A 12,275-nucleotide genomic window follows, 5' to 3' on the forward strand; every position below is an offset into this window, starting at 1 on the left:
TAATGACTGTTTTGGTCTATTTTAGCAGCGAAAATAGATCCGATGAATCCAAACAAAGATCACAGCATAGCGCATCTCACAGCAACACTCAATCGTGTTTTGAATGATTCAGTGTCTCATTCTTGATGAATCGGCCGTTTGAACGAATCGTTTGAATGAACGACTCAATGACTCGCTTAATAAAACCGCTTATCACCTGCATTTGCGCTCACTATCGACAAACCAATCAAATTTGTTCAAAACTCTTTTTAAAAAAAAAAATCAGTCCAAACACATTCACGGCGCCCCACCGGTTGAGAACCACTGTTCTATGGCATCTCTTGAAGAACCTTTTGAAGCACCTTTATTTTTAAGAGTGTAGGCAACTTTAAATTCAACAATCTTGAACATATTCAGAAGTAAAATGCAGTAGTGCAGCAGTAATATTCGTGCAAAACTATCCTGACTAATTATTTTTCAGAACAATACTGTAAATACCTTCACTTTTACTCTCAATATCTTATATAGAGTATGTAAGATAATACTTTTAATTAGAGGATAGATATTGCCCAGAAAAACGGCGCGTTTGGAATAAATTGAAGGATTTTTAAATTGTATTGCATTAAGATAAAGTAACGTGAGGAGCGTCGCCCACAGTAACGAAGTAAAAGTACCGTTTTTTCACTAAAAATGTACTTGAGTAAGAGTAAAAGTACCCATTTTTAAAAATACTCTGAAAGTATTAGTTACCCAAAAAAATTACTTAAGTAAATGTAACGAAGTAAATGTAACTCGTTACTACCCACCTCTGATTGTAAGTAATGCAATCATTATGTTGTTCATATGCTTTTCAACCCTTATCATTCGTACCTTGGCCTTCAATGCTATTTTAATTTAAAAATCATACGTTTTCATAAAATTAAAATCGTATGAATTCATACGAAATCGCAAACTCGTAAAAAAGTTATCTCCCACAGAAGAAGCCAGCCTATATTCAGCTGTGTGTTTACAATGAAGAATCCATATGGCACACGGCGGGACTGCAGTACACTGGATCATAAACAGTCATGTCATAACAATATACATAAATGTCTCATTAACTGCAGTGTCTTATTATTACAAATCACATTTCATACCACTTCATTTTTGATTATCATCTCGCTGAGTGAACTCCTGCAGGTAGCGGAGAGGATATAAATGTGCATGAGGACAATTTTACTCAAATTTCAAATTTACTTAAAGTATATCTTCAAAGCAAGGGCAACATTTTGCATGTCAAGTTTCATTGATTGAACTTGTGCTTTACCATATGAAATCAAAGAAGTAAAAAACAATCAATAATAATGTATAAAATAAATGACAAGTGCTGTTAAAAATGTTTTAAAATACGTTTATAATTCAGTTGATTCAGTAGTGACAGAAACACCAGTGGGTCAGTGGGTCACCTGGGTGGCGATCGAAATGTTTCGGTTTCACTTGTCAGGGGCATCATTTATAAAACTCTCCGTAGATTTCTTCCTAAAAGTGTACGTATGCACAAAAGTTTTCAGATTTATAAAACCATGCGTACGCCAAAATCTGTGCAAAAACTTCACTTTATAAATCCCAGTCAGGGGAAGATTGTGCGGACGTGCATCTCCACCCCGACTCCTCCCTGAGATCACCATATATGGAGCTTACATCTGCATATCATTTCCATGCATATTCCCATCCAGGTGACACCGTGTTTAACACTATCGAAGACTGTCCCAATGTGAAAGCTGTGTCCCAAAGCTAAGTGTACACACTTCGAGTGGCATTTAAGTGCGAATGCGTCACAGTGGGCTGTCCCAAACTGAAGTGCCTGGACTCCAAGGGGCGTATTTCAAGCGCGATTGTGTCACAGCGTCACGACGTAAGCTTTCCCAATTCAGGATGCGCCCTAACTTTTTTTTTCTTTTCTTTTTTTTTTAATGAAAATCAGAAAATGTACATGCAAAACAGGCTTTAAATGAACAAATAAATTATTTATTAACCCTTCCCTCAAGAAGAGAAAACGGGTACATTAAAAATGAGTACATTAAACTTTTCAGCGTCTTTTTGTCACGTTGTCAATGAAACAACCAATTTCTGTGGTTTATTTTTGTGATGCAAGTTAAAAACAAAATGGTAAGTTGTATACATTATTCATTTTTGTAATGTAATTTATTTATAAATGAACCTGAGTACTTTCTGTACATTTTGTATTTTGTCATGCATATTCATATGTGTAAATAAAAGGGAAGTAATTATGTAATTTTTTAATGCAGCTTACAAAACCTTCTTTTTATACATTTATTTTTTTGTCCTGTAAATACATTTTTTACACATTAAAACAAATTGTTCTATACATTACTGAAAGTACTTTTTACAACTATTTACAACATAGCTTAGGTCTAACATCAGAAAAACAACATCAATTTTAAGCCTAGCCCTGCCTCCATGTGTTCTGAGGTCTTGGAGGTGAATCTCTTGGTGAATGGCCAGCACCTCCTCAGCGACTCGGAGGACAATGCGGTGGACAGTGGAGCGAGACATGTCAAACACTCTGGAGACCATTCTGTATGATGCACCACTGGCCAGACAGAAAAGAAACACCAGGGTCTGGATTGTGGCACCCCATCCGTGTCATCGTTCACTTCTCAGAAGATCCAGCAGCACTGTCAGCGCCTGCCTGCTCAGCCCAAAACCATTAAAAACCTGACACATTCAGCTTTATCCTGCAGTACAGGGGTCTGGTCTGATTTAGCGAAAAAAGGAAAGGAGAAATTGTTTAGAGCTATGACAAAGTAATTAGTAGAAGAAATATTGAGGTATTAAAAGTATTAAAAAGTATTGAAAGTATTAAAAAGTTATAGAAGTTTAAATTTACTGTAAAGAAAATACAAAATATTACTTTTTATATATAATAAATATTTTACATAACAGGTTTTACTCTAAAATTGGCATAAAATTAAAGCCTTATGTCTCAATAAGTTATGTTCCAAATTTGAAGTTGATATGAGAAAAATTGAGGTTCCTGTGAAATTTTATTTAGGGCGTCATACCACAAACAGCCACCGGGTGCCATTCAACTTCATTGAATTTTTTTTAATGCATTTTTCTGTCACAAATGTCTAAATTTCTCTGTCAATATTACTCCGATCACAAAAAGACCACCAAATATGGAATCCTGAGAGTCAGACCTTTATGTATTTTGTATTTTGTCAAGATTATAAAAAGTTTTGATTCTAAAAGACCGTAATACATTGTGTAATATGACACTTGACACCACCCACTAAGGGGGAGGAGACCGCCAAACGATTTTAAAGTACAATTTCCATGGTAAAGCAATGTCCGATTTCAAAATGGTTTTCACAGGATGAATTTTGAGGTTTTAAGCTTTCAAATGATATATGATTCATGATGATTACTCAAATATTTGATAGGGAAAAAAGACAACGAAAAAAAGAGCGCCAAGCGTCCCACAGGTGGGACGGTGACAGTTAAGGGGTTTAAAGAACCATCTCTTTCTTACCTTTTTATAATCTGAAGAACCTTATTCGCCACAAAGAACCTTTTGTGAAACAGAAAGGTTCTTCAGATGTTAAAGGTTCTTTATGGAACCATTTAAACAAAAAGGTTCTTCAATGGCATTGTAAAGCACCTTTATGTTTAAGAGTGTACTGTTGGGTAGTTTAATCTACAACAATGCATCATGTTGTAAAAGACCATATTTCTGTAGTGTTGCTGTCCTGTGAAAAAAAAAAAAAAAGAGAGAAGAAAACTTACTTAATAAATGTACTTCCTTACAGTCCACCACTGATTATTTTGAAAATGAAAGTAACAACATCTATTGTCAGAATATTAACAAATTGTTGCTAACTATATCAGAGGCTGCATCTGAAGGACACGGACCAGTCAAAGAGCACTGTTCAGCTGTGACAGCTGCCACTGAACATTGAGCTGAACAATGCCCTATTTTCATTTTATTTTTTTTACAGTTTTATTTTTATGCTTGCCTAAAACGTCCAGGTTGTAAACTTGTCTACATATGATCACCATGGTCAAGACAATAAACTATATAAAATCGCACCTTTGTAAGATATCAGTCAGCATTTGAACTGCTGTCTGTCTGTGTGTGTGTGTGTGTGTGTGTGTGTGTTAGGGTTAGGTTTTGTGTTTTCGTATGTATCATTACATTATTCAAGTAAGCTCCAAGCCAATACCTGCATTTAAAGTTGTAATCTGGCAATTAAGGACTCAGCAAACCAGTGTAACTTACCTGGCCTCGGTCTTGGCGAATCACGGTCTCCTCGATTATGACATAAAGCATCAAAACAAAAATCAGCAATTCTGGCTCCATCTATCCTGCCAGGATGGCAGCTCTCCTCTCACACATTGCTATGCGACTGGAGCAGCAATCGGGAACACCTGGTGGTGCAATTAGGAAATCCTGCGAAAGCGGAGCGTCTCATGAATGATCCGTCTGCTCTCTTATCGCCTCGCGGTACTTTGATATCATGCACTGATCATTCTGCGCAGCGCCGCTTCAAGTCGAACACACCTAATGGTTCGACACCGTCAAAGGTACAAAACATTAACATTTTATTGCTAAAAAATCATCAAATAGCATTGTTATGTGTTAGAATAAATGTATCAAAATATTTATAAAAACAAAACTGTTTAAAATAGTTATCAGATAGCCTAAATATTTTAGAATAGAGTTGATCTCATTCTTTTACACTGGCCAAATAGTATTTGAGTTGTTTTAAACAATTAAAATTAAATGATGCAATTTTGCTGATAAGGTGAACATCTTTTAGCTGTTTTTAGTGGAAACATATAGGCCTATATTTATTGCAGTGTAGCCTAAATACAAATCTGACTCACTCGTTCAAGTGATCAAGCGCATCCATTACAAATATGTCTAAATTCATATGATTTTGGTTTAATTTTTGTGTAATGACTATGTAATTTCAGTGCTTATCTTCATTACTGAGAGTTGAATATTTAATGTAGGCTACTAAATGTGTGTATCGACATGAAAACAGAGTTTGCTTCATTAATTTCTCACTCCAGGAAAAGACTTCGTACACATGGCTCAGAGTTTGCGTGCAGGTGCGCAAATTTTACCGTCAAGTTTGTTTTATAAATTCCATCTTTTGCATAGGAAGTGGCGTACGCCTCTTTCAGGGCGGGGTTTGTGAGTACGCAACGGCTATAAATGAGGCCCCAGGACTTGTGAGGCACGCTTGATCCAGTCAGGAGTGAGAAGACGTTCCTGAGTGTTTTTGTTAGTCTTTTGTATTTAAAATGGATGCGTGCTGTGGCGGAATATCTGAGGCGGAAGATGCCAACGAAGAGGTGCAGAAAATATGCGATGAGGTTGGTAACTTTACGTTGCAGATAAATAGAAATAGTGAAGAGATGTCACACAGTCTAACAGTTCCCGTTTTTCCAAAGATAAAGTCTCAAGCCGAGGATAAAGCTGGACGCACATTTGACGTTTTCACTGCCAAATCTTTTAAAACACAGCTTGTTGCGGGGACAAATTACTTCATTAAGGTACGAGAAAATCCCTGTGATTTTTTTTTTTTTTTTATATTAACTTTATAGGAGTACCCTGTTAATGTACTGAATATGTCTATAAGAATATGTCTGTTAAAGAAAACCTCAGATATAGCCATTAACAGCTATAAAAGTTTTTAAAAGCATTGTTGTAAATGATCTGTTTCAGGTGCATGTAGGTGGGGATGAGTGCATTCATGTACGTGTCTCTAAAACTCTGCCCCATGCTGGAGAAAACTGGAGCTGCACAGCATACAGGCATCCAAGGCCCATGATGATCCTATTGAATACTTCTGAATGAAACTAAGCTAATCATAATAAATATTGCCTAAAATGCTTCTGAATCTCACGGTTATCATTTTACCAGATAGTGTGATCACAGTAGAGCAGGGTGTCAAACTCAGTTCCTGGAGAGCTGCAGCCCTGCAGAGTTTAGTTCCAACACGCATAAAATTTAGTTTTCAAATAAGCGTAAATGATTAGCTGGATCAGGTGTTTAATTAGGGTTATATCGAGCTGTGCATTGATGGGAGAAACAAAGCTTTTCGAATCAATTGAACCAACAAAAATAAGATTAAATAAAAACGTGTTTTAAAAACTGCCTAAAAAATAATGTGTTCATATATTTACATTTTAATAACTTAATATTAAGAAAAAAACTATTTTAAGTTTTGATGAATTAGTGGCTAATTTCCATTAATTTCTCATTCACACAATCTGCTCACACCCCAGTGACGTATATATTTAGGGACGGGCTTTCAAGCTTTTTTCTGAAAATCATACGTTTACACAATTCATTTCGTACAAATTCATATGAAATCACCAACTCGTGAAATAGTAGTTTTCCCATGAGATCGGGTTGGAAAACCCCTGCTTTAACCTTTGACACAGGTGCACATCAACATCTGAGAACAGACGTCCCTTTCACTTCAAATGACAACTTTTCATGGTTTATGAAATCTTTGGTACAATTTGTACGAAAAGGTTTACAGGACTCGGGCGACAGTAGTGTTTCCTCACTGTAGAAACACAAAGCCACAGAGCATAATGATGGAGGAGGGTGTGTGGGGTCAGTGACAATGTCCAGGCTCAGCTCCAGGTGTTTTCCGCAGAACAACTGTGTTGACAGAAGTATTATTCACTTGATCTTGGGAGGGATGTAGTGAATTCAGCACCTTTCATTGAAAACCTGGAGAAAAACATGATCATTAACAAACACTTCTAAATGCAAACCACTCGTATTCAATAGGATCAATAACTCACCTTCAGACTCTGGTCATTAACCACTTCTTCAACATTTAGCTCAGACTGCATGAGTTTTAACTGTAGGGAAGTGATAGAGAATTCAAACAAGATTTCAACCAATTGCAGCCCAAGTACATATAAAGACATTACCTTAGTTTGCTCTTTCCTGAGTTGCTTGATTATTGACAAGTTGTCGCTGTCTTTTGCCCTCTCTTCACGTAACTGCCCGACGACAGCAGAGGTCTCTGTAATGCATGACTTTATTGTCTTATCTCTGGAAAGATGAGCTTCCATGAGCTGAAAGGCATAGGCAGTACAGAAAAAGAGCTTTTAATTAATTAATACCTTACAGAGTATGACAGTACACTTAAATCAATCATACATCAAGAACAAAATTAGGAGATCTCTAAAATAATCATTTTAGATTATTAAAGAGGACTTTGCACTGTGATACATACAGATTCGTAAAGTTCTTTGCAGGTCTGTGTGGCATCCACTTTGTCTGAAAAGGATGCAGTGGGCACAGTAGTATTGAGGGCATGGACAATTCTGTCATCTATGGTGCGCATCACTTTTAATACTTCAGGAAAAGAGGAGAGATGTACAGCATGTGAGTCTAAATAAAAGTTCAACTTCAAGTTACTATATGTTCTTGTATTGTAAGCAGAGGTGGGTAGAGTACCCAAAAACTGTACTCAAGTAAAAGTAATAGTCTTAATAGTTACTTGAGTAAGAGTAAAAAAGTATCGGATAAAAAAAACTAAAGTAGTTAGTTACTAGTTACTTTGGATCATATACTGAATATAGTTTATTTTTATGAAGATGTATAGATATTTAGATAAAATTTATATATACATATACTGTATATATATATATATATATATATATACACACATATACATATGTGACCCTGGACCACAAAACCAGTCTTAAGTCGCTGGGGTATATTTGTAGCAATAGCCAAAAATACATTGCATGGGTCAAAATTATAAATTTTTCTTTTATGCCAAAAATCATTAGGATATTAAGTAAAGATCATGTTCCATGAAGATATTTTGTAAATTTCTTACCGTAAATATATTCAAACTTAATTTTTGATTAGTAATATGCATTGCACTACATTTGGACAACTTTAAAGGCGATTTTCTCAGTATTTTGATTTTTTTGGAAAAAATTTACACTTATGACTGGTTTTGTGGTACAGGGTCACATATACACACACACACACACACTGCCATTCAAAATACTTTTAATGGTTTTTTTTTTTTTAATGTAATTTATTTCAGTGATGCAAATCTGAATTTTTATCAGCCTGATTCATTATCAATGCTGTTCTTTTTTAGCGTTCTATTCATAAAATTATCCTAAACAAAATGTCACAGGTTCCAAAAAATATTAAGCAGCAAAACTGTTCCCTGTTGAAAAAACCAGCATATGCTGGTAAGGTATGTTTTGAAGCATGGGATGCTGGTTTGAGCTGATTTAAACTGGTCCTTTGCTGGTTTATGCTGGTCCGACCAGCTTAAGACCAGCATATGACCAGTTAAGGACCATCTTAAACCAGTTAAGGACCATCTTAAACCAGCAAAGGACCAGCATAAACCAGCTTCAAAACATACCTAACCACCATATGCTGTTTTTTTTCAACAACACTGGTAATAAATCAATATATTTTAATGATTTCTGAAGGATCATACGACTCTGAAAACTGGAGTAACAGCTGATAAAAATTCTGATTTGCATCACTGAAATAAATTAAATTACGTATTATAATAAATGTATATAACCTCTGACACGGAGAAGAGTGAAAACTCTTCTTTTGTGAAATGATTAATTCTTTTGAGTCAATTCTGTTCGAAGGCTTGATCAGACCAGTTGGCAAACCAGTGAATCGGTTCGCGAATCAGTTTGAATGATTCGTTCAGTTCCCTGTCGCGCGCGCTGAGTCGCCTGAAGCGGTTGTAACATCAAGAGAGTTGAAGACGTGGCTTTGGATCAATAGTCAGTTGAAAGCAAAGGCTATGGTTTGCTAGCTATGAAGATCTTTATTAGACGAACACCGCGTGTACTGTCTATGGTTCCACAGGTATAGATTCGATTACAGTACACGATACCACTATGACATTACAGTTTGTTGTACATGTACCTTACACATTAAATACAATGTATAATTTATTCATTAAATAAGCTGTCACAGAAATGAACACCCGCCAAACCCGCGTTAGTTCCAGGAGGAATGACTTGCCTAGACACAATTAATATTGATATTTTCACAATATTTAAGCTTGCAGAAATAAATGCTACATTTGTTTACATTTTGCAGAACAGACGGAAGAAGTGCAATTGTTTCGTTATGTTTAGATGTTCTGTAGCGGTCATGTGAGGAGTTTTCACTCTTCTCCGTGTCAGAGGTTATATACATATATACATTCATAATACATAATTTAATTTAATTCAGTGATGCAAATCAGAATTTTTATCAGCTGTTACTCCAGTTTTCAGAGTCGTATGATCCTTCAGAAATCATTAAAATATATTGATTTATTACCAGTGTTTTTGAAAAAAAAATCAGCATATGGTGGTTAGGTATGTTTTGAAGCTGGGAAGCTGGTTTATGCTGGTCCTTTGCTGGTTTAAGATGGTCCTTTGCTGGTTTAAGATGGTCCTTAACTGGTCATATGCTGGTCGGACCAGCATAAACCAGCAAAGGACCAGTTTAAATCAGCTCAAACCAGCATCCCATGCTTCAAAACATACCTTACCAGCATATGCTGGTTTTTTCAACAGGGAACAGTTTTGCTGCTTAATATTTTTTGGAACCTGTGACATTTTGTTTAGGATTATTTTATGAATAGAACGCTAAAAAAGAACAGCATTGATAATAAATCAGGCTGATAAAAATTCAGATTTGCATCACTGAAATAAATTACATAAAAAAAAAAAACATTAAAAGTATTTTGAACGGCAGTGTGTGTGTGTGTGTGTATATGTGACCCTGTACCACAAAACCAGTCATAAGTGTAAATTTTTTCCAAAAAAATCAAAATACTGAGAAAATTGCCTTTAAAGTTGTCCAAATGTAGTGCAATGCATATTACTAATCAAAAATTAAGTTTTAATATATTTACGGTAAGAAATTTACAAAATATCTTCATGGAACATGATCTTTACTTAATATCCTAATGATTTTTGGCATAAAAGAAAATTGTATAATTTTGACCCATGCAATGTATTTTTGGCTATTGCTACAAATATACCCCAGCGACTTAAGACTGGTTTTGTGGTCCAGGGTCACATATGTATATGTGTATACAGTATATGTATATATAAATTTTATCTAAATATCTATATATCTTCATAAAAATAAACTATATTCAGTATATGATCCAAAGTAACGAGTAACTAACTACTTTAGTTTTTTTAACTGATACTTTTTTACTCTGACTTAAAGAAACTATTCAGACTATTACTTTTACTTGAGTAAATATTTACTTGAGTACAGTTTTTGGGTACTCTACCCACCTCTGCTTACAATACAAGAACATATAGTAACTTGAAGTTGAACTTTTATTTAGACTCATATGCTGTACATCTCTCCTCTTTTCCTGAAGTATTAAAAGTGATGCGCACCATAGATGACAGAATTGTCCATGCCCTCAATACTACTGTGCCCACTGCATCCTTTTCAGACAAAGTGGATGCCACACAGACCTGCAAAGAACTTTACGAATCTGTATGCATCACAGTGCAAAGTCCTCTTTAATAATCTAAAATGATTATTTTAGAGATCTCCTAATTTTGTTCTTGATGTATGATTGATTTAAGTGTACTGTCAAGAAGTGGTTAATGACCAGAGTCTGAAGGTGAGTTATTGATCCTATTGAATACGAGTGGTTTGCATTTAGAAGTGTTTGTTAATGATCATGTTTTTCTCCAGGTTTTCAATGAAAGGTGCCGAATTCACTACATCCCTCCCAAGATCAAGTGAATAATACTTCTGTCAACACAGTTGTTCTGCGGAAAACACCTGGAGCTGAGCCTGGACATTGTCACTGACCCCACAAACCCTCCTCCATCATTATGCTCTGTGGCTTTGTGTTTCTACAGTGAGGAAACACTACTGTCGCCCGAGTCCTGTAAACCTTTTCGTATAAATTGTACAAAAGATTTTATAAACCATGAAAAGTTGTCATTTGAAGTGAAAGGACGTCTGTTCTCAGATGTTGATGTGCACCTGTGTCAAAGGTTAAAGCAGGGGTTTTCCAACCCGATCTCATGGGAAAACTACTATTTCACGAGTTGGTGATTTCATATGAATTTGTACGAAGTGAATTGTGTGAACGTATGATTTTTAGAAAAAAGCTTGAAAGCCCGTCCCTAAATATATACATCACTGGGGCGTGAGCAGATTGTGTGAATGAGAAATTAATGGAAATTAGCCACTAATTCATCAAAACTTAAAATAGTTATGAATTATAGAACTGTACTGTTAGATGTATTCGTTTTTTTTTCTTAAGTTACTTAATAAAATGTAAATATATGAACTCACATTACTCTTTTTAGGCAGTTTTTAAAACACGTTTATTTAATCTTATTTTTGTTGGTTCAAATGATTCGAAAAGCTTTGTTTCTCCCATCACTACACAGCTTCGATATAACCCTAATTAAACACCTGATCCAGCTAATCATTTACGCTTATTTGAAATCTAAATGGTATGCGTGTTGGAACTAAACTCTGCAGGGCTGCAGCTCTCCAGGAACTGAGTTTGACACCCCTGCTCTACTGTGATCACACTATCTGGTAAAAATGGTAACCGTGAGATTCAGAAGCATTTTAGGCAATATTTATTATGATTAGCTTAGTTTCATTCAGAAGTATTCAATAGGATCATCATGGGCCTTGGATGTCTGTATGCTGTGCAGCTCCAGTTTTTCTCCAGCATGGGGCAGAGTTTTAGAGACACGTACATGAATGCACTCATCCCCACCTACATGCACCTGAAACAGATCATTTACAACAATGCTTTTAAAAACTTTTATAGCTGTTAATGGCTATATCTGAGGCTCTCTTTAACAGACATATTCAGTACATTAACAGGGTACTCCTATAAAGTTAATATATAAAAACCACAGGGATTTTCTCGTACCTTAATGAAGTAATTTGTCCCCTCAACAACTTGTGTTTTAAAAGATTTGGCAGTGAAAACGTCAAATGTGCGCCCAGCTTTATCCTCGGCTTGAGACTTTATCTTTGGAAAAACGGGAACTGTTAGACTGTGACATCTCTTCACTATTTCTATTTATCTGCAATGTAAAGTTACCAACCTCATCGCATATTTTCTGCACCTCTTCGTTGGCATCTTCCGCCTCAGATATTCCGTCACAGCACGCATCCATTTTAAATACAAAAGACTAACAAAAACACTCAGGAACGTCTTCTCACTACTGACTGGATCAAGCGTGCCTCACAAGTCCTGGGGCCT

The 12,275-nt window shown here is 35.7% G+C and overlaps 2 protein-coding genes and 1 pseudogene across 2 annotated transcripts; 1 reads left to right on the plus strand and 2 right to left on the minus strand.

Annotated features, from left to right (window-relative positions):
• Nucleotides 1-5,174: 5,174 nt before the first annotated feature.
• Nucleotides 5,175-5,844, plus strand: LOC131533399 (cystatin-B-like; annotated as a pseudogene).
• Nucleotides 5,845-6,424: 580 nt separating this feature from the next.
• LOC131533435 (protein MIX23-like) lies at nt 6,425-7,376 on the minus strand. Its single transcript, XM_058765766.1, has 4 exons — nt 7,251-7,376; nt 6,943-7,089; nt 6,811-6,870; nt 6,425-6,736 (listed from the first exon to the last, which is right to left on the minus strand). The coding sequence occupies exons 1-4, from the start codon at nt 7,359-7,361 to the stop codon at nt 6,716-6,718; spliced, it is 339 nt and encodes a 112-aa protein (XP_058621749.1). The 5' UTR covers nt 7,362-7,376; the 3' UTR covers nt 6,425-6,715.
• A 4,245-nt stretch (nt 7,377-11,621) lies between these two features.
• On the minus strand, nt 11,622-12,275 carry LOC131533548 (cystatin-B-like). The gene is made up of 3 exons (XM_058765892.1): nt 12,118-12,275; nt 11,940-12,041; nt 11,622-11,790 (listed from the first exon to the last, which is right to left on the minus strand). Exons 1-3 carry the CDS (start codon nt 12,187-12,189, stop codon nt 11,662-11,664), a joined length of 303 nt encoding a protein of 100 aa, XP_058621875.1. The 5' UTR covers nt 12,190-12,275; the 3' UTR covers nt 11,622-11,661.

The sequence above is a fragment of the Onychostoma macrolepis genome, chromosome 24 (genome assembly GCF_012432095.1).
Source record: "Onychostoma macrolepis isolate SWU-2019 chromosome 24, ASM1243209v1, whole genome shotgun sequence".
In the NCBI taxonomy this organism is placed as follows: domain Eukaryota; kingdom Metazoa; phylum Chordata; class Actinopteri; order Cypriniformes; family Cyprinidae; genus Onychostoma; species Onychostoma macrolepis.

Excerpts from the sequence above, each read along its gene's own strand:
- LOC131533435 (XM_058765766.1), bottom strand. The coding sequence starts at position 7,361 with ATGCGCACCATAGATGACAGAATTGTCCATGCCCTCAATACTACTGTG. Across the intron at positions 7,090-7,250 it reads GCAAAGAACTTTACGAATCT|CTCATGGAAGCTCATCTTTC; the intron begins GTATGTATCACA and ends TATGCCTTTCAG. Across the intron at positions 6,737-6,810 it reads TTAATGACCAGAGTCTGAAG|GTTTTCAATGAAAGGTGCTG; the intron begins GTGAGTTATTGA and ends GTTTTTCTCCAG.
- LOC131533548 (XM_058765892.1), bottom strand. The coding sequence starts at position 12,189 with ATGGATGCGTGCTGTGACGGAATATCTGAGGCGGAAGATGCCAACGAA. Across the intron at positions 12,042-12,117 it reads TGCAGAAAATATGCGATGAG|ATAAAGTCTCAAGCCGAGGA; the intron begins GTTGGTAACTTT and ends GTTTTTCCAAAG. Across the intron at positions 11,791-11,939 it reads GGACAAATTACTTCATTAAG|GTGCATGTAGGTGGGGATGA; the intron begins GTACGAGAAAAT and ends GATCTGTTTCAG.